General features: G+C 52.4%; 1 protein-coding gene across 2 annotated transcripts in view; it reads left to right on the top strand.

The window, feature by feature from the left end:
• The first annotated feature begins 319 nt into the window (after positions 1–319).
• The window catches only part of SH2D3C (SH2 domain containing 3C), a 49984-nt gene continuing 29319 nt past the window's right edge, over positions 320–20984 (top strand). The window contains exons 1-3 of one of the 2 annotated variants that reach the window (XM_090022175.1): positions 320–415; positions 5902–6589; positions 20771–20810. In XM_090022175.1, coding sequence (XP_089878301.1) covers positions 376–415; positions 5902–6589; positions 20771–20810 — 768 coding nt within the window. In that variant the 5' untranslated portion in view covers positions 320–375. Of the gene's footprint in view, positions 416–5901; positions 6590–8421; positions 8580–20770; positions 20811–20984 lie in introns of those variants that run through there. The other variant, XM_090022176.1, reaches the window with a different exon arrangement.

The raw sequence follows: 20984 nt of genomic DNA, 5'->3' as shown, positions 1-20984 counted from the left end.
TAACATCCTCCTCTTCCACTTCCCCCAGGTTTGATTCCTGGTCAATGCAAAACCAGATATTAACCTGAGACTGATCTTTTTGGGGCGGACAGAGCTCTGAGCTGCATGCAGTCCCAGGATGCTACTAACAGGTCACGGTGGGTAACTGAAGCACCAGCCAGGCATGCTCATGCCAGCAACAGGGGACCCTTGTGGTGCAAGCAAGGGGAGGGAGCAGCGGGTGGGTGTGGGAGACTCTCAAAGATAGAGGAAGTGCAGAGTGAATGAGGAGGAGGGCAGGGGGAAGAGGAAGGGAGGAGCAGCGAGGGGAGGGCTTAGAGACAGTTTATAAACTTACACCCTTTTTCGTTTCAGTGGCTCCATCAGCAGCCGAACATGGCAGAGAGCCAGAAGAAAGGGGGCTTCAAAAAATTCAGTAAGTAGCTGTGGGGTGCGTGCTGTGGACTCTCATGTGGGTGCTCCTTGATTAGCCTGAAGGCCAAGCATGGTGCAGAAGCAGGCAGGGGAAAGCTGCCTGGGTGTGGGTCATGTAGTGGGTCTCCACATCACGGGGGTCCGTGTGCTATCTTTGTGGGCTGCTAGTGAGTGGCACTTGCAGAGGAAACGCACTGCCTATGTAGCAACTGGGGCAGCAGAGCCCAGAGATTTAGTGTCGCTGTCAGCTCTCCTGCTTTGGATGGGGCAACTGGAGTTTCTGACGCGCTCTGCAGGTGCCACAGTATAAAACAGCCCTGTCTGTTGGCCATTCTTGAAACCAAGCTGTCTTGCTGGGAACAGTTTTCTCCAGCTAGTATGAAATGGGGCACTGAGGTAGAAATACAGGTGGGCATCCTTCTCATTTCCCTGCCACCTTGAGCTCAACAGAGCCACATGAGACTCTGTCCCCACCTTAGTCCTGCACCTTGATGGAGACTGGTGGAATACTGGATCCTGGATGCTGAGGGGGACTTGTGGACTTGCATTTGGAGGGACTATGCAGAAGAGATGAGGCTGCACGGGCTCCCCAACCACAGATTCTAATGGTGTTAACTCAGGCTGTAGGACTGTAGTGTTTCTGGGCTATAGGGAAAGTCCTGGTTTTCATTGCAATGGGAGTTTTTCCCCTAGATCAGGCTGGAGCTGGTGGTCACCCTACACATGTGTAGAGATCATTTGCCGTTCAGAGTCAATTGCAAAGGAAATTTACCAGCGGCATCTTGTGGGAGTAACTTTGTTCTTTCCTAGAGACCTGGGGCTTTCCCCAGCACACTGAAAGGTAGCTACCCTACCACGCTTTCATTTTCTGCCCCCTCCTTCTCTTCCTTCCCAGCAAGCCTCCCTGTCATGAAACTCTGCCTGAAATGATGATGCTCAAATTTGCACTTGCAGGTTTTTTCCACTCCCAAACCCCTCAGTGCCCTGGCTGAGATAATCATCCCTATCTGATGCCTTCTACTTCAGGATCACCACATGATTCACAACCACAGAGAATGGTCCTGATTTAGGGATGAGGGAAACTGAATCACAGAGTGCTGGCTGGAGCAGAGCAAGAACTGGACCCAGATCTCTGATCTCTTATTTCTGAGCATTTGCCATTTTGGGGCATAGCATTTTTTTGACAAAGGTTCTGGCTATGTAGGAAAGGGCTTCAAAGACACAAACAACAGTAAAAGGACATTTGATTTTCAGCCTTCCCTTCTCCCAGTGCTCTACAGTCTGGCTGTTCAGACTGGAAGCTGTGCAGGGCAGCGCCCATCTTCACACGGGCATGGCTTCATCACAAAACTCATCCAGCTATGTTTTTAGCTTGGGCTGGCTAACTTTGGCACAAATAAAATAACAGTGAAGACAAAGCAGCCCAGCTCAGCCACTCAAGGACAGCCCAAGGTCCTCTGTGAGCTTGACTTGAGCTGCCAACCCAAGCTAAAATCCAAGTTGCCTTGTTTTCACTGCTGTTTTAACCAGCAGTACAAGCAGTCTGTTTCTGCAGTGAAGACATGCCCTTTGTGTTTGTGCAACCTCTTGAACAACTTATCTTAGTCAAGGCCTCCAGGCACTACCAGAATACAAATAGACAGCAATAAAATAGATCCACTGAGACATATTTCAGCCACTTACTTCAAGTATGGTTATGATTATGGGTGGTCTGGCTGGATGGTACAAGGTAGTAGTTAAAGTGCAGGACACCTGGGTTCCCCTTTTAGTTCTGCTACTGGTTTAGTATATGACTTGAAGCTCATAACTTCCCCTCCTTGTACTTCATTTCCCCAGCAGAGGTTTTGCAAGCTTTAACTTGCAAGTGTTTGCAAATGTCTTGGAGAACCTCAGAAAACATGGCTGGGAAAGGGCAAAGGGTTGCATTGCAGAGCAGCAGTCACAAACATAGGGCCTTTGGGGCCAGAAGAGACAGCCGCAATCGTTTCATCTGCTGTCCTGCACAGAAACTCCAGGTTCCTCCCTGTGATTCCCACATCAAGCTGGACCACTCTTGCCAGACCTAGCCCTGGCCTGAATCTGTGCACCAACTAAGCTGTAGCATGATGACAGAGCAAGGCGGTACTCTGAGAACAAAACTGCAAGCTTCATTCTCAGTTACTGGCTCCCTAAACAGCATGTAAAGAAGCAGCTGCCACAGGAAGTGGTCACCAAGCCTTTAGGCGGTAGGTAAATCAGCGAGGTCGTGTACTGCCAATGTTAGTAAGAAAACTGGGGGGCTGTGAGATTCAGTTCCCAGGCTGAATCACCATCTCAGCAGGGGGGGGAAAGGGGGAAGGGGCCAAGGTGAGAAACACAAGCCCATCCTGTTTAAGTTATAACTACAGCTTTGGTTAGCACTCTGCACTCAGCAATAGCAGGTGGTGGCAGCTGTGAAATGAGCCAGCAATGGAGAGCAGTCGTTGCTTGCTTGCTCAGCTTAGGAAGTGGGTAGATTATCTGCTTCCCACAGTGTGTGCTGCTGGCAGAAAGCTGGGCTGAAGCGCCAGCTCCACAGCGTGAAGGAGCCCTAAACTAGTTAGGAGAGGCACAGAGATGACACAGATATGTGTTCACAAAGGCACGGAGCTGCACGGTCTCACATCCATGCTGAAACACACACTTGTGTTGCACAGTAACAGACACGCTCGCAGGTAGGCACACACAACACTGACTCTCTCCCCAGTGGCTCTTGCCTGGCTTGGGGCCCTCAGCACCATGACAGCCTGGTAGCTCAGAAAGAGCCACGGGGCCAGGAGGTGAGGAAACTGGGCAGCACCTCCCCTGACAGCTCTGGGGCGGGCAGTATGCCTTTCAGAAGCGAGAGTCCTGGGTTCTGGTCCTGACTGCAGGGCTGGGAGGCAGTTCCTGCCCAACATGATATCCTGGCCTGCCCCCCAGGGCCAAGGCTGGGGTCTGGGAGTCTTTCATCACTTGGTTTCCCTCTCTCCATAGCTTGGTGGGGCGGATGCTGCCCTGGGAGCTGAGTGCCAGCCATGGTAGCAACAAGCACAGAGCAGCACCTGGAATGCCCCCCAGTGCTGGGGCAAAGAGTTGGGATCCCTATCCCTGCTCACCCTTGGGCCTGTCCAAGGGCTTCACCCCTAATCTGACTCTAGCTCAGCAAGGCAGGCAGCCACTTGGGCCCCAAGCCTCTGGCCTCCAACCTGCACTGGCCTTCCTCCCACTGAGCTGCCTGGGTCTCTGCCATGGCTCTGTGGCTTTCCCTGCAGATATATATGTCATGCCAATAAGCACCTATTGCCATACCCCTATATGCTCCTGACGGTTGTATTATTGGGGGTCACCAGACATCACAGATAGCTCAATACACTGTTTGGCTGGCTGCATAGGCAGCTAGCGATCTGGGGCTGTTCTGTTCGGAAGCTGAGCCTGTCTCAAGGCTGTTCCCGATCTGAGTCACTTTCTGCCTGAAATAATTGCTTACAGTGCAGAGTAGCTGGTCTGCAATGCAGGATGAATGCTACCAGGACAGCGGCTGGGTGTGACCCCCACTTTGCATGGGCATAACTGATGACTCAGTGTGCAAGTCAGAGGAGGGTCAGGTGGCTGGTAGGGGCCCAATCCTGCCCTCGGTACACATTACCAGGTACTGGATAAGGCAAGAGCTTCAACATGGAAATTAAATCATGATTTTTTGCCTTTGTTAAATACCAGGAGGATACTAGTCTCATTATCATACCAGTTACACATAGGGCAAGCCTGGAGATGGTCCAGAGCTCTTTTCAGAGGATGCACCTGCTCCCTGTGTCTGGCCCTTTCCATTTTAACCCAGGTGCATCGACTGAAAGACGAGCAACTCTTAGAACTGGTTATTACCTACTGCACGGAGCCCAGATGTGACCCCAAGTGCGCAGGACAGTGCTGGGACCGCCGGCTGCTCTCACCTCCCTGAAAAAGGCCAACTGAGCGGAAAAGAAATGGAAGCCAGAGGCAGATGCAGAAGACTATTTTTGACCACTCTCATGTACCACCTACTTAAAAAGGGCAGGTTTAAGGGGTTTGGAATTTATTTTTTGCTGTCATTTCTCTTGTCTTGTTTCCTGCCGTTTAGTTTGGAACAAAGCCTATGGCACGATGTGTGTGTATGTGTGTGCACGTGCACGCGTGCATGTGTGTGTAAAGACCTGTCATAAATTGTTCACAGCAGCCAGACAAATGCAGCCTCTTCCTCTGCAGCTGTCAGTGTTTTGCTGAGACAGGGAGAGGGCTTGGAAAGGGGCGGCAGGTGGCCCTGTTTACGTTTCTGTGGCTAGTTGGAGAGGAAAAGAATCACTTTGCATCTTGTTGCCCATCCTGGGCATGAACCCAGAGGGCCAAGCCTGACTGCGGGGTTAGAGGACTGCTTGGCCCTCATGAGTGCCAGGGCATCTGAGTTTGGGTCTCAAAGCCCCACCTTGGTCTGAAGCCACTGGGCTTAGCAGGACACAGGAGCAGGGAGAAGCAGAGGTTAGTGTGTTATTGGGGTCTCCCTCTTTTTAAACCAGTGTCTCAGGAGGCTCCTAAGGCAGCTCACCTCTCAGCAGCACCATGCCTGAGCAGAGCGGCCTCACACTCCCTATGCACTTCTGTCAAGCTGGCCTCCCCTGGGGCCATGATGAACATGCCCCAGAGGAGGCCAGAACTCCCCAGTGGGGCTGTAGCTACTGAGCAAAACCTTGCCGACCAGTGGGCAAAGACTGACACAAAGCACTGATTTGCTGGGTCACTGGTGCAGTATCAGATGCTGCTCTCCTCACTGGCCTGATGCTCCTCCACTGCCTGGATCCCTTAAAGAAACCCATCAACCTGACTGGCCTTAAGCAATAGCACCAGTGCTAGGGGATTGGCAGGCTGCTGCCCAGCCAGCAGGAAGCACTCACGCCTTGGTTATGGTGGATCCCCCAAAATAGTGATGCGTTTTGGCTATGTGTCATTTTCCCTTGACGTTGGAGCTATGGGTTTGCTTCTCTGGCCAGATATATACGGAAGGGGGGGAAGAGGTACTGTTCTACCCCATCCCCTAGATGATGCTGTGTGGACTGATTTTCAACAGCCCTGCTCCTTGTGCTGTCCTTTGCCTCTGTGCCAGTGTGTGAACATGGATTGGGTGAATGGAAGTGTCTGGCAGCATCTTGCACTTGTTTTGCACAGGAGTGAATCATACTAACAACCCCTAGTTCCTACCCGACTCTTTCCAGACCCAGATCTCCATGAGCTTTCCAAAGGTTAGTGTCATTGTCACCAGCATACAACAATGGTGCAAATCCACTGGCCCAAATCAAGGTTCAGGAGGGTACCACCAAGTCCCACCAATGCAAAAGGTCCTTTTTTATCACAGTCTCAGTCTGGGAGCCAGATGAGTCCCATGGCCTGGCTCTCCTATGCCCATCCCTGTTCTACTCACCCCAGCAGTAACACAGACTGATGCTTTCTCATCTTTTCCAGAGTTCTTCAAGTTCAAAGGCTTTGGGAGCCTGAGCAACATCAATCGAGTGTTCACCATCCGGCGAGTGTCTGTCGCCCCCAGCGCACCAGAAACCCTGGGGCCGGGTCTCCTGCAACCCAATGGCTTCCTGGAGGACACCTTTGAGAGCACTCAGGATGACTTGAACACCATGCCCAAGAGCCCCACCCCCTACGTCAGGTCATCCGACATGTACAGCCATATGGGGACAATGCCCCGGTTGAGCCATGCAGGGAAACGGGCCAAGGGCTCCAAAAACTGTCAAGAGGAAGGGAACCCTGATGGCAAAGCCTGTGGCACATCCCCATCATCCCCCTCAGAGTCCCCAGCATTTTCCATTGCCCCTGCCCCTGGAGCAGACCCCGCCTCGACAACTGGAGAATCAGAGCAGAACGGGAAAAAGACTCTGCTGTCAAACAGCATCCCCAGCCCTAGGGGATCAATCACAGCGACACCCAAAGTAGAGTCCAGCTCCTCAAGGAGCCTCCCTGAATCAGCCTCCGAGTGCACAGCAGAGACACAAGTGGCCAGTCCAGCGCAGGCCCCTGTTCAAGCTCCCAGGACAGAGCTTACCAAAGAGGAGCCATTGGAAGAGCCCATTCAGCTGGATGGAGGAGATCAAGGGGAAGAGATACTACTGGCAGTCCCCCCCGAGAGCTCACAGGAAAGGTAAGACCTGATCTGATATAGTACCTGACTAACTAGTGCTGCTGAATCACGGCTTGAGTTAGGAGGGTGCTGGGCCTACAGACCTCTAGCCAGCAAAGTCCCTAAGTAGTCCTGGACCAAGCACATGCTACAAGTCTGGAAAACTTTGAGAAACCTCTCAAATTTGAGAACACTTTTCCTGTGGGATTTCTGAGCTTTCCTGCTTCTGGTCCGGATGGAAATGTCTCTGACAGCCTGGCTTTGCCTGTTCTTCCTGTTATCTTGTTCTCAGTTTAATTTCAACTCATAGTGTTATGGGCTTGATCCAGCTGAGAAAGGCAATTCCCCAAATGTTGGTGTCAGGGAGCAGGTGTGAGATGGGTCTGTAACATCTCCAGTGTGTAACAGTCTCTCACCCGCTCCTCCCCCTGGGATGGGAATGTCCCTTTCAGAGCTCAGCCACTGCCTCTAGTTCAGTCTCAGCAGCTGGGACATCCAGCACAGACGGCCTGCTGCTGCTGTTCAGACCCCAAATGCCCATGGCTCCCAGAGGAGAGAGCTGCCTTCACCCCAGTGTCTCTCAGCTCCAGCCTTACCCAAACTGATTTAAGTGCGTGTCAAATCCGTGAAGGAAGTCTCTGCCTGGGAAAGCCTGTGCACGCAGGAGCTCACAAGCTGGAATGCAAATGGGGGCAAACTGGGCTGGTGGGCGGATTACAGCTGCATTATCGAGACCCCAGCATGCTTTTGTGGTGACGGGGGAGTGAGGAGAGTGACTTGACAGCAAGTTTCTGAGAACCGTAAAGGATGGCAACCCCCTGCTTACTCCAACTTTCAACACCTGCCTCCCCCCTCCACCAAGAGCCTAAAAATGATGACAGCCTCCATGCCTGTGTGTCTGTAAGCACATGAATCCTTTGCCCTAGGAAATAGGTCAGCCCATGCCAGGGGACTCTGGCTGCTCTCCCTACAACTCCCTAAAGCCAAAGTGGGGGGCAGAGCACAGGGGGAGAATACAATGCAACCCAGTAGCAACAGGAGCTCCCAGTGCTGCCAGATCCATTCCTCTAGCCAACACGCCCATGAATCCCATGCTGTCTTTTGGTCTCCCCATCTCTGAGGCAGTGCAATATGCTGCCAGATCCTGGGGTGATGGAGGCAAAAGCAGGGGCAGGTGAGAGGCATGCAGTTTCCTTGCTCTGGTTTCCTTGCTCCTCCCACCGCTTGACTCTGGGAAGGACAGGGTCTTCCTGGAACGGGCTTTGCTTGTTCAGACAAGTCTGGGCTATGGGCCCGAGCAGAGGATGTTATGCCACTCTCCATCACGGCAATTTCTGAGCACAAAGAACCAGGCCCTCAGCTGACATAGCAGCCTCATTTGTGTAAAGCAAATGGCGCTGCACTGATTCATACCAAGTAGCTGAAAATCTTAAAGGAGAGGCCCTTTCTTCTCCAGTGGGGAAGTTTTCTCTCCCCAGTCTTGGCTCCTTACACCCCTTCTGCCTGGCCCCATTCTGGCCTCACATTCCCGGTTGACATCAGAGCGGCCCTGTTGGCCTCAGCGGAGTCACTCCTGATTCCCACCAATGCCAGTGACCTCAGCCCCCGGCCCCCTGCCTCCTTCCCACACGGGACCAGCACTTTTCCCAGGGATCTGGCGTTTGTTTTCTCAGGCGGTCTGTGTTATGGGAGGCTCAGTGCAGGCTGCAATGCCAGGAGCATGTTAATGAAGAGGAATTTCTCTCAGCTATGGGAGCTGGGCCCCTGCTCAGCTTTACATGCCTTATTGGGCACTGAAAGGGAGGGACAGAGGCAGCTGGGAGGAGGGACAGGGACACAGAGGAGGCGGTTCTGCGTCCGGCTCTAACCTCCAGAAGTTCAGCGCTTGCAGCTCAGAGCAAGAAACAAAGTTTCTCCCCAAGTGCAGTGTGCAAGTGCGGAGCTCACAACTCAGCCAGCCAGGACAGATGACAGAGGTGGGCCGGAGGTATTACACCCTGGGGCATGGCAGGTAAGCATATCGAGGCCTTCCACAGCTGAAGGGGAGTCGGTGAGGCCAGAGCAGCGTGCTTGTACAGGGGGGTCCACAGCTAATTTTGGTTTGCAGAGAAAAGCAGAGTGGGTTGCGGGAGAAAGACCTCTTTGTGCATGAGAGAGAGAGAGAGTCAAGTGGAGGAAGGAGAGGGAAGAGCCTGAAAGGGAGGAGTGGGGAAGAAGTCTTCAACTTTCACTACAGCACAGAGCTACTCCCCTCCTGAGAGGGGAAAGGGATGCTAAGGAGGGTTGGGGCGCTCTGGAAAGCTGACGCAGGATCTGCCTAGCGAATGCATTCCCCGTCCCTCAGCGGAAGAGATTTGCTCATGGAAAGAACAAATACATCGTTGCCGAGACCGCTGGGACTCTGAGCCAGGGGCTCTGCGGGCAGGAAAGGCGCTCAGAAGCTGGGTGCAGTCGGCTTTGTTGGACTTGCTTGGTTTCTATAGACTAGGAATGAGGTCACTCTTTAGCCAAACCCTGGCAGGGGGTAGCAGGAGGCTCTTTTCACCGCTCTCTCTGCCCTGCCCAAAGCCCCGGAGCCTGGGAATGTGCACAGCATGCGTGAGTGTAATATCCTGCAGTCCCTCACACCCTCAGGCCTTGTCCTCGCTGCTGAATACTGTGGGACTTTACCTCTGAGTATCTAACAGAGGAGCCATCCTGAGGCAGAAGGACAGGAGAGAGCTAGCACTCTGGTTTTTACCGTGAAGTAAACTAGGTAAGACCAACCCTAGATGGGGTGGAGAGATGATCCTGCTTCCGTTTCTACATGGTAAAACCAAAGTGCCTGCTGCCTTTACCATAGGGCAGCTCCTGGGCTCTGGAAATGAAAAAAAAAAAGAAGACCCAGGTTAGCAGTGACCACGGGGCTTCGTTCACTATCCCCTTGAAGCTGGGGCCAAAGGGTATGAGCAAGAAGGGACTGCATGATTTTGTGCCCCCGGTTTTGGCTGGAACGCCCTTTGGGTTCACCTCGTTTGCCCTACTGGAATTTCTGCCTGCAACGGCTCGTATTCATCAGCAAAGGAGGCAGGGAATAGACTGCCAGCGTTCACTGCTGAGAAAGAGCAAGGGAGGCAGTAGCTGAAAAAAAGACTGAGGCACCAAGGTGGCTTGAGTAAAGAGGAGCAGGGAGGGAACGAAACACTGATGGGACAGTCAGGGATGTGTCTGCTTCCTCTGACTGATTACAGCCAACTTCCCAGTTACTGCAAACTGGCTGAGACCCTGGGGAGCTGGGTGCCTGCTTCCATCCTGAGCTGGCTGTGGGTGCGGCCTGCTCATTGCCCATCATTTAAAAAGCAGAATCATCTGTGCATCCAGCAAGGGCACAAACCTGGGGTCAACCCCAAGGGCAACTGGATCCTGGATGCTGGGTGAGAAGGGAACAAAAGTGCTCCTTAGGTCACCGCCATGGGAGATCTCCCCACCCTGCGCTCATCCTGCAGCTGTCAGAGGCACATCCTGTCTGTCTGGAAAAATCTCCCTTCATCTGAGCTGAGGAGCAGGCCAAGGACACTGGCGGTGACTGGCTTTCCTTTGCTCTGTCTGATGCTCACTAATGGACAGTAAATTGTGCTCAGACAATAGCAAGGAGGCCAAGAAGTTCATTTGAAAGGTGAATGCTCCATCTTTGACTCAACCCAGGATGCTTACGTGCTGCAGCGATAATGGAATGTACTGGTCAGAGCCTCCTACAGCCTCTAGGATCCATGCTGTGCCCTAAAACAGACAGTGCAGACACTATATACTCTATCCATACTGCCCTGCCAATGCCATTTCTTTCTTGCCTGCAGCATCCCTTTCTGTTCCAGCTTTTGGATTGCTTGCCAGATTTATCAGTTCCCCCTCAGATTGATCTCCATCACCTCCTGCTATTCCACTTCTCTGCAGTGCCAATGTACCTTCATTTTGCCTTGAGCATCCACTGCTTTTCCAGTCCTAGGCTTTCCTGAGCACAAATGGTGCCAGATTGTAATACAAGTTCTGTGACGCAGGCAAATCTCCATCAGAGTCTAAGCTGCAACCATCGCTCTCATGCACCTTGTGACCCAGTCTGGAATCTAGATCTGGGTTCCCAGAAGAGGAAGGTTGCTGCTCTAAGCAGCTGTGCCAAATGAAATGAAGTTTTGGGGCAGAATCTAGCAAAGGGCTATAGCTGAGATAGTGACATCCCAATCTTAGAACAGGCTCTGGAGGTGCTGCTTCCTAAGTGTCACTGTCAGGCACCCATGTGACATGTATTTAGGATCCGCCTTTGTTCTACAGCTGTGGCCTTTGACAGTCACACTGGGTCACAGGGCTCACCTTACCATATGCCCACCAGTGAGAAAGATGCTGATCTGGAGAATCATCCCTGAGTAATCTTCCTCCCTATCTCACACCAGGGACAGGGACCCTCTGAGGGATTATCCTTCCAAAGTTGCCTGGACCAGCATTTCCCCGCTATGCACAGAAATGGCATTTCTCCTTCCTAGATTATCTTGCATAAACAGCATTTTCACACATCCCTCCACATCGATAATCCTGCTTAAAGGTACAGAGTCCTCCTCACAGACAAGTCCCGTAACAGTAGGCACCAGTGCCAGTGAGCACCGTCATGTGCCTAGGGATTTTGATCTTGGTAGCAATGCCCACTGTCATGTGACCAGGCCAGGAAATAAAGTCCAGCCACTTTCCAACAGAGATCTTACAATGCAGCAAACTGAATCACTCCTAATAGCGCAAGTGCAGCTTCCTGAGTTACTTGGTCTGGGAGGAAATACGGGAAAGAGATGGAGGAAGTGACTTCAATGAATCCATATTTTTCTTGAAGCAAGCAGTAGGGAATAGAATAGATATACATGGTGAACACTTCTTGGTTGCTGCACATGGCCCTGAGGTGCTCTGCTCCCTTCTGGTGCAAGGGCGAAGGGGACTGCAAGCAGCTACACCGAGTCATTCTGAAATGTCAAAAGAATCGATCCAGGCAGGAATGCCCCTTGGGAGAGCAGTTCTTTACAAGCAGGCAGCCACCAGGTGAGCACGTTAGCCACTGTGGTACAAACACATGGAACAAGGGCAATAGCCAACTGGTCACCGGCCAGCCAAAGTGGAGACTGGTTGACTAAGTGGAGACTTGAGGCCCGAGAGCTGACCAGCCCAAAGCAAAGTGACTGTAAATGGACTTGGCTTGTTAAAGAACCATGCAGATCATTGATGCAGAGTCTGGGAGCACTGTCCTCAAAGAAAGGGGGTAGCAAGCAATTGGGTAGGCATCTGCAAAAGCCTCTTATTCTCTTAACAAGGTTTTTTGCAAAATGACTCCTCTGTAGTGGTTTTAATCAGCTGAGCTCAAAGGAGCCAGGTATCCTCACTTTATTGATGGAGAAAGGGAGGCACAGAGAATTAGGATGACCTATCCAAAATCCCCAACCTGGCTATAAGCACAACTGAGACACTGATTGCCTGAGACCCTACTGCAGGACAAAGGAGAAATGCTGTGTTAGGAGAGTTCATCAAGTGCAGGCCAGGAGGGCGATGGAAGCAAGGCGTTGTAGCCAGAAGTGTTTGAGGTCTTCCTGACTCATTTCTGAACCCAGATGTAGTAAATGCATTGGCCCAACCTGACACCAGCTGTGGAGGACATGGAGGCAGCTTGCCCCGCCTCCCCGAAGCATTCCCAGCCAATCAAAGCAGGCTCCTAGGCGGCAGGGCCACGTTCCAGAGGGAGCGCTGGAATTTCTCCCAGGCACTTTGACTCGCTTCAAGAATGCCGAGGCTCATTCAAGAATCCTCTGGGCCATTCAGTCATAAGGGTTCCCAGCATACGGCTGCAGCCGGCATCCTGGTGCCTCTCGCACAAGCGCCACATCTGCTTACAGTTAGGAGGGAGGTTATTAATAGTGGTTTCATTCTTCCCCAGCCGGGAGTGGAAGCTGGGGCTCATCGGCCCCGGCTGCTGGGATGTGCATGTGGCAGCTCATTAGCCATAAGCCCAATGTCTTCGCTAAGCACTGGAGGAGCTTAAAAGCCCCTCCTAAATTCCACTTCCCAGCTGCTCTCATGCTCCCAATTTCCTGCCTGGTGCCTCCCCTCCCCACTTAGGCTTTTCTCACAGATTCCCAAGGACCCAAGGTCACTCTCTGGCTGTGTGAAACACATACGTGAGACAGAGGCACCTTTGGACACATCCACCAGCTCACAGCTGGTGCTGGGGAGAGCCCGAGTGGATTTGTAGACTCTCTACAGTACCAGCAAAAGTCAGTCCTTGCCCCGCATCACTGTCTGGAAAATTGCCACTATGAGGAGGTAGCCTGCTATAGTAGCCTCTGGTTTGGAAGCCATGGCTGTAGCAGCTCTTCTTCCAGGGGCATTATTCATGGCTGGTTACTCCCCCACACTCCATTTACCCAGGCAAATCAGCAGAGACTTGCTCTACATCATCATAACCATCTGGTGGATGATACTAATCACTGGGCACCATGCCAGGGCCCTGCTGCTGGGTGAGTGGAAACCCTCTAAGGGTGATGGGCATTGGGTTCTACCTGTCAGGCCCATTTTAGCTCCCAGAGATCAGTACAGGATTTGTCCCCAGTGTGCATCTACTAGTGATTATGGGATCACCTGCCCATAAGAGGTACCTCCGCAATCTGAGAAATCTCACTGCTGGGCTGTCTCCCAGTTTCCAGTCTCACTTTTTCACACTCTGAAGTTTCTTGAGTGAAATAGAGTCTTTGTGGCCATCTGGATATAGGCATTAATGACACAAATGAGGTGGGTGCTGCTCCCTGCAAGGCAAGGTTCTCCATTAGACTCCACGTCCAGCCCAGGCACATAGGGCACAGACACCACAGCAGGCTCAAATGGGTTGCAGTGATTCCTGACCTGGCATCTGTTGTCCCCCTGCAGAGTAGCCTAGTGCCTGATTCTCCACTTATCCCACGAGCACTGTCATGCAGGGTGTCCAGTGCAACTGGACCCCCACAACTGGGAGGAGTTCTTGCACCCTCCACCTGGCTCTTCCATTGATTCACTGAGTGCCTTCAGCAAGTCATTTCATCCATGTGCCTCTGTTTGCCCTGCTGTAAATCAAGGTCACAATCCTTAGCTGCCTCCTGTTACCTAGTCATTGTTATTTATGTTCTGGTAGCCCTTGGGAGCCCCCAAACCATTCTAGTTCCCATATATGCAGAACAGACCTGCATTTTTAGGCTGACAGGGTTGAGGAAGAGATTAGCATACAGATCATACCAAACTCAAAGAGACCACGGTGTGCATGTCCCATTTCTGACATGCTACACCAATGCTGTCTCTGTCTAGACCGCGGATGTCAGTCTTCTTCAAAAACCAACAGGAAGTCAAAGCAGACACTGAGGGCAACACAAACCCTCTTACGGTGCTTTGAAAATGGAAGTCTTGAAAAATCTGCACCATCAAAAGCCTAGAAGTCAATGGCTGAGTGCCCTACCACATACACCCATTTTGTACCAGCCCAAATCCACTGGTCTTGAGCCAACTACTTCTTTATACTAGTGTCAGTAAGGGCAAGTTCTGGGCAATGAATAGAAAAGATCTGTGTCCCTTCCCGCTCCCTCTACCTCCAGGTGTCCTGTGTGTCTGCTCCTGACAGCTGAATGTGCCGCCGGCCTATAAGGCAGCACCGCCATTGATTTCAAGGTTCTTAGAGCTTTTAAGCACATGACTAATCTAGGGAAATCAGTAGCACTGCTCACATGCCTGAGGTGAAGTATTGGCAGGTCAGGATGCCAGGATGTGTGTTGCTCAGGTCAGTTTGTGGCACAGGGATGATAAGAAGCACTGAACCTGGAGAAGGAGCCCACGGGGCATAGCCTGAAAGAGGGAGGGGAGGAAAGGTGGCTTTATGATGCCCCTGCCCACCCTGGATTCCAGGCTGCTCTAGGAGGTAAAGCAATAGACCCAGGGGATGCTCACATTTACAGCTGCATCTTTTCAGAATCTTTTCAGCCTCCTGAGCCTGTGTGCCAGCCCCTTCCCAGGGAGGCAGTACAGGCCCCTGCACCACTCTGGTCTCCTTGGAAATCTCCCTTAGCCCCTTGCAGTTCCTGTGTCCCCTTCACACACAGCCAAAGCCACCCATAGGGCAAGGGCCAGGACAGACTCCTCACCTGTCCTTCCCAGCCTCTGGCAGGTGTATACACGTGTGTATCTCCCTATTTGTGCACCTAGTCCAGCATCCTGGAGAAACAAGTCAGGAAGCTTGGTGCAAGGGTCCATAAAGGGATTTGCACATGGAGTCATTGCTGCGACAGTCATAACAAGGGAACCATCGAGTTTAAAAGCGGGACTGCATGGTTTAAATATTAAACATCTGAGCCTGGCTCCCAGCTGCACAGCCTGGGGGCAGGCTAAATAGGGCTCACCTCCCCACTGCTGCTGCAGAGTTACTACCTATTGTTGCGGGGGGAAGGTTACATTAAAATGGCCACCCCCTGAGCCCAGCCTAGTAGCACAGTGTAGTGAGCAGCTTTGGTTTGGAGGAAGGAAAGGATTTGGACACGTCTCCAAACTAGTTGGAAGACAGATTATTCCCATTATCCTGCCACATTGGGCAGCATGCATGGGTTGTACATGGAATATGCCCTTCACAGTTGCATTCCTTCCTTTTAAGCTCTGCGAGCTCACCCTGCTGAGACAAGCAGCTGAACAGGCTGGTTCGTTCTCAAACCTTCTAACCAGCAAGGACAATATCCCAAACTGCTACATTAATAAAGCAGCCAGAAGTAAGCAGGAGATGCCACCTTCCCATCTCCCATAGTGACTCCTAGCACACCTCAGATCTTTCCAGTGGCTGGACTGAGTCAGAGCTCTGGAATTTTTAATTGCTGTCTCCGATTTGCTCATTAGCTTGTGTGTGTGATTGCATTTTGCGGGCGAAGTTAAACTGAAAAGCAGGGACACCAGGAGTTCCTTTGAATCACACATCCCACAGACTGCAGTTGTGTTGCCTTGTGCTGTGACCCTAGCAATTCCAACAAGCTAGAGACAGATGCTGAGCTCAGGGCTCAGTTGGGATCTCAAGAAGTGGCCTTCATGTCTGGGGTGGCACTTTTCTGCTCTGGCCCAGGATCACAGCAGGGCTTAGTGGTCGCTGGAGGTGCTGCAGTTTGGTTAAGAATTAAACTGAGGCCTTAATTAAACTGGTGATGGATCCCCACACTCCCCCTACCCACCTTTTCCACAGCCCTCCCCTGCCCAGCACCCTATCATCCAACAGACAGGCAAGGCTCAGCCTGTGAATATTTGAAGGGAAAGGTGTGGAGAGAAAGGGAGGGGGGCCATTTCCTGGCCAGCCCCCCTAGGGTGGGTGGAGGCACTGTCTGGTTCCTGACCCGGGATTCTGCGAGTTATTCTGGGCCTCCTGGCCCACCCCTTCCGCCCTGCGCTGCTCCCTCATCGTGCTCCTGCTGTTTGGGAGGGCTTGGGGGAAGCAGATGGGGCCTGAGCAAGACAGGAAGGTGCTGAGGAAACACTCTTGCAATCCTACGTGTCCCCGCAGCATCCTATTCCCAGAAGAGGATGGGATTTCAGGTCTGAGTAATGGGAAACTGGGAGCAAACATCCCCTTTTTTAGTAAGGAGGGGACTTCAGCGATTACGATCATTGTACCTGCCCCCGCTTCCAGCCCCCCTGTAAGCAGAAATGCCTCCAGGCCTGATTGCCCCTTAGTACCAGCCCTCCTGGGTCTGGGAGGATTTACGCCACCTGCCCCAAGAACTTCCCCTGCCAGCAGTTCTGGTTCGGGCACTTTCACCTCCAGAGACTGCCCACTTCTCCCGCCTGAGCCCAGCAAACACTCATACCCCGGCCTGGCTTGTGTGACGGGCCCCAAGCCGATTTGAGGAAAAGTCCCGTGAGAACGTCCTCAATCTTCTTCGGTCGTATTAGGGATATTAAGGTCTAATTCCAGGAGCTCATGCACTGGGCAAGGAGGTCTGGGAACCTTTTCTAAAGCACACTTGTTCTCTCAGCTGTTTCATAATAGCTTCTGCATCTGCCCAGGTCAAGCTGGTCCCCCCCCCCCCCTTGGGAAATTGCCCTCCAGCCTCCAGTTGTCCAGGGCACCCCCCTCCTCCTGCCTGGCCTCCAGGGAACAGCTGGCAGGCGACACTGCAGCTTTCCCTCTCCCTCTCTCCCCCTGCGCCCAGTTTTACAGTGAACTGTGGAAACAAATATGTTATGCACCATTGCAGTAGCCTGTCTATGGAGATTTTGTTTTGTTTTGTAAAAATATATGTCTTTATATATATATATATAAAGGTTATATATAGACACACCTTCTAGTCACTCTAACCTGCCTGTCTATGGAGGTTTATATTTTTTTTTTTACATTTAAGAGAATTTTTCATGTGTCAGTCCAAATCAATTCCAAATCCGTGAGTCAATCCAGAACCATAAGTGGCCCTATAACTGGCAAACATCCTCCGCACCACCTGGGGCTTCAGATGTTTCTAAATCCTTTGGCAGGCATCCTACACGCAAGCCCAAGCCCAGAGGCTTGGGGTTCGGATGCCCCTGAGTTTCACTAGTCCTCAGCCATAAGGCTGCAGGAGCAATCTAGGGAGGAGTCTCCCATTTCCATAAAGTGGGCATAAAGCCAAGAAGGGGAAGGGGAAGACGAGAGAGGAGGACGCCTTGGCCGCTAAAACAAGCAGCACCCACAAGTACAGCCCTGCCTAGACCGACGAGCGGAACATACACACAGGCAAGCAACAGGGGCCCGGGCAACGCTGCGATTAGGGGCCCAGTGCACACATCCACAGGAGGCCTCAAATGCCTCTACACAAACGCTCATAGTATGGGAAACAAGCAGGAGGAACTTCCCTTCCTGCTAGCTGACACCAACCCAGACATAGTAGGGCTCACTGAAACATGGTGGGACCCAACGCATGACTGGGCAGTGAATATCAAGGGCTATAGGCTGTACAGGAGGGACAGGACAGGGAGGAGAGGCAGGGGTGTGGCGCTCTACATCAAGGAGGAATACACATCCTCATCAGGTAGCATAGAGTCAGAGGAGAGGCACATGGAAGTGCTCTGGTTAGGATACAAGGCAGTCAAGGGGAAAGAGACTTAACGGTGGGGGTCTACTACAGACCTCCCAACCACGGGGAAGAGCTAGACCAGGAATTCTTCAGTCAGCTCATGGAGGTAGTTAGGTCAAAGGATGTGGTCATCATGGGTGATCTGAACTTTCCAGACATCTGCTGGGAAGAGCAGTCAGCCAGGTCTGACTGCTCATGTAGGTCCCTAGCCCAAATGCAGGACCTCTGTCTAACCCAGGAGGTGCACCGCCGCACCGGGGGAGACGCCTTGTTGGCCATGGGTGACAACCTGGTGAGGGGGCTGCGGGTGCTCGACCACCTGGGCAACAGTGATCATTCCCTGCTGGGATTCACCATCCAGCGCAAGGTGGCAAAGGCCTGCAGCAAGGCAGCAGCCCTAGATTTCAGGAAGGCGGACTTCAATGAGCTAAGGAGAATAGTCGGGGAAGCACTGAGGTCCCACTGGGGAGGAGAGCCAGGTGTCCAAGAAGAGTGGTTGCTCCTTAAGGAGACGATCCTCCAAGCCCAAAGAGAAGTAATCCCGACACGGATCAAAGGGAGCAGGAGGGCGCAAAAGCCCCCATGGCTCACCAAAAGCATCTGGGAACGTCTCCTAGCTAAAAGGGAGGTGTACACCCAATGGCAGGGAGGGGCCATCCCCAGGGAGGATTATACCGCAGTTGCTCGGGGATGCAGGGGGACAGTCAGGAAGGCCAAGGGGGGATGGGGCTGGGACTAGCTCCCTGGATCAAGGACAACAAGAAGTCGTTTTTTAAATCCATAGGGGGCAAAAAGAAGGTACTGGGTAACGTGGGGCCCCTGCAAGACACGCTAGGAAATTTGGTCGTCACACCAGGTGACAAAGCTAACCTATTTAACGACTTCTTTGCCTCCATTTTCCTGAGCAGGGACCAGATCAGCCCCCCCGCTGGGACCCCCTCAGGCCCCAGGGGAGGTGCACCCAGGCCAAGGGTCAGTGAGGATCTAGTCAGGGAACTTCTGGAGGGACTGGATGTATTCATGTCAGCTGGTCCGGACGATCTCCACCCCCGAGTGCTGAGGGAGTTAGCTGAGGTCATTGCGGGACCCCTGGCACGGCTGTACGAGCACTCGTGGTGCTCTGGTGTGGTGCCAGAGGACTGGAAGAGAGCCAGTGTGGTTCCCATCTTCAAAAAAGGGAGGAAGCAGGACCCAGGGAACTACAGGCCAGTTAATCTTACCTTGATCCTGGGTAAGCTTTTTGAGAGAATTATCCTGGCGCATGCCCACAAGGAGCCAGCATGGGAGATCATGCTTAGGGGCAACCAACACGGGTTCATTAGCGGCAGGTCCTGTCAGACCAACCTGGTGGCCTTCTACGACCAGGTCACCAAATCCTTACATGCAGGGTAGCAGTGGACATAGTCTTCCTGGACGTTAGGAAGGCCTTTGACACTGTCTCTCATCCCATTCTCATTAAGAAACTGGGGGGCTGTGGTGTCGACACCCACACAGTCAGATGTGTCGCCAACTGGCTGGAGGGCCGCACCCAGAGAGCGGTGGTGGATGGGGTATTTTCGACCTGGAGGGATGTGGGCAGTGGGGTCCCCCAGGGCTCGGACCTCAGGCCTGCACTGTTCAACATCTTCATCAGTGACTTGGACGAGGGGTAAAAATTTGCTGTTCAAATTTTCTGATGACACTAAGATGTGGGGAGATGTGGGCATGCTAGAAGGGAGGAATAGGCTACAATCCGACCTACACAGGTTACAGGAGTGGGCGGACGAGAACAGGATGGGATTCAACACTGACAAGTGCAAGGTGCTGCACGTGGGGAGGAACAACCGGCACCATACCTACAGGCTGGGAACTCCCTTCAGGTCAGGGCAGAGGCAGAAAAGGATCTTGGAGTCATCATTGACTCCAAAATGAACATGGGCCGGCAGTGTGGGGAGGCAGTCAGGAAGGCCAACCGCACCTTGTCATGCATCCACAGATGCATCTCGAGCAGGTCCAAGAAGGTGATCCTTCCTCTCTATGCGGCACTGGTCAGGCCACAGCTGGAGTGCTGCGTCCAGTTCTGGGCCCCGCACTGCAGGAGGGACGTGGACAGCATGGAGAGGGTCCAGAGGAGGGCACTCGCATGACCAGGGGGCAGCAGGGCAGACCCCATGAGGACAGACTACGAGACCTGAACCTGTTCAGCCTCCACAAGAGAAGGCTGAGGGGGGATCTAGTGGCCTGTTACAAACTAGTCAGAGGTGACCAGCAGGCATTGTGGGAGTCTCTGTTGCCCCTAGCACGACCAGGAGTGACTAGAAATAACGGTCACAAGCCGGCAGAGGGTAAATTCAAACTAGATATCAGGAGGCGCGACTTCACTGTCAGGGCGGCTAGGATTTGGAACCAACTTCCAAGAGAAGTGGTGCCGGCTCCTACCCTGGGGGTCTTTAAGACAAAGCTAGACAGTCACCTTGCTGGGGTTGTTTGACCCCAGCACTCTTTCCTGCCATGGCAGGGGGTCAGACTTGATGATCTGCTCAGGCCCCTTCCAACCCTACTAACTATGAAACTTTTCCAGTTGAGCAGCAAGTGGGAGGTTTATTATACATTACCACCGTGGGTACTACCCAGTGCCAGAAAAGCAGCTATCCCCAGGGGTGACTAGGAAAACTGCCTTAGTGGTCACGGTATTTTCCCTGCCAGGTAAATAGCCTGCCTGTCTATGGAAATTTGTTCTTTGTTCTGTAGAAATATATGTCTTTATATATATATATATATATATAGGTTTTATACACATACAAACACACACACACACACCCCTAGTCACGCTAGCCTATGGAGTGCACCAGTTCCACCTTGACTGACCTCTGCAATAAGTAACTATTCCACAGGGAAGACCTGGGATTAGTCAAGATGCACTGTAGGTTGCTGGATAGCGCAGCCATTGCTGATGAGGCCTGATACCAATTCAGGGAGAGCTGCGGACATTGTCTCCCAGCCCTGCAGCCAGGCACAATACGTCCTGTCAGGGCACGACCAGGAGACATGCAGGGTCACAGTGTCTGTATTTTATGGCTGTCACTTCTTGATAATCACCAGCTCTTTTTGGTTTCTCTAGGCACCAGGATGGCCCAGAATCCAGCAGTGAATACGTTAAGGTAGGAACCCAACCACTTTCTCCAGTGCATGTTTACTCCCTGTGCTGATAATGGAAGTATTGGCTCATTTATAACCACCGCATTGCTTGGGAAGATCAGCTGCTCCCATGCATCAGACCCAGCAGCACTGTCTCAGGCTTGAGAGGGGTGTGTGCAACCTAGTCACAAAAGAGC

The sequence above is a fragment of the Crocodylus siamensis genome, chromosome 11 (assembly GCF_052110815.1).
Source record: "Crocodylus siamensis isolate JL-2025a chromosome 11, ASM5211081v1, whole genome shotgun sequence".
NCBI lineage: Eukaryota > Metazoa > Chordata > Crocodylia > Crocodylidae > Crocodylus > Crocodylus siamensis.
Note: the sequence above shows the minus strand (reverse complement) of the source record. Positions and strands in the feature narration are given on the sequence as shown.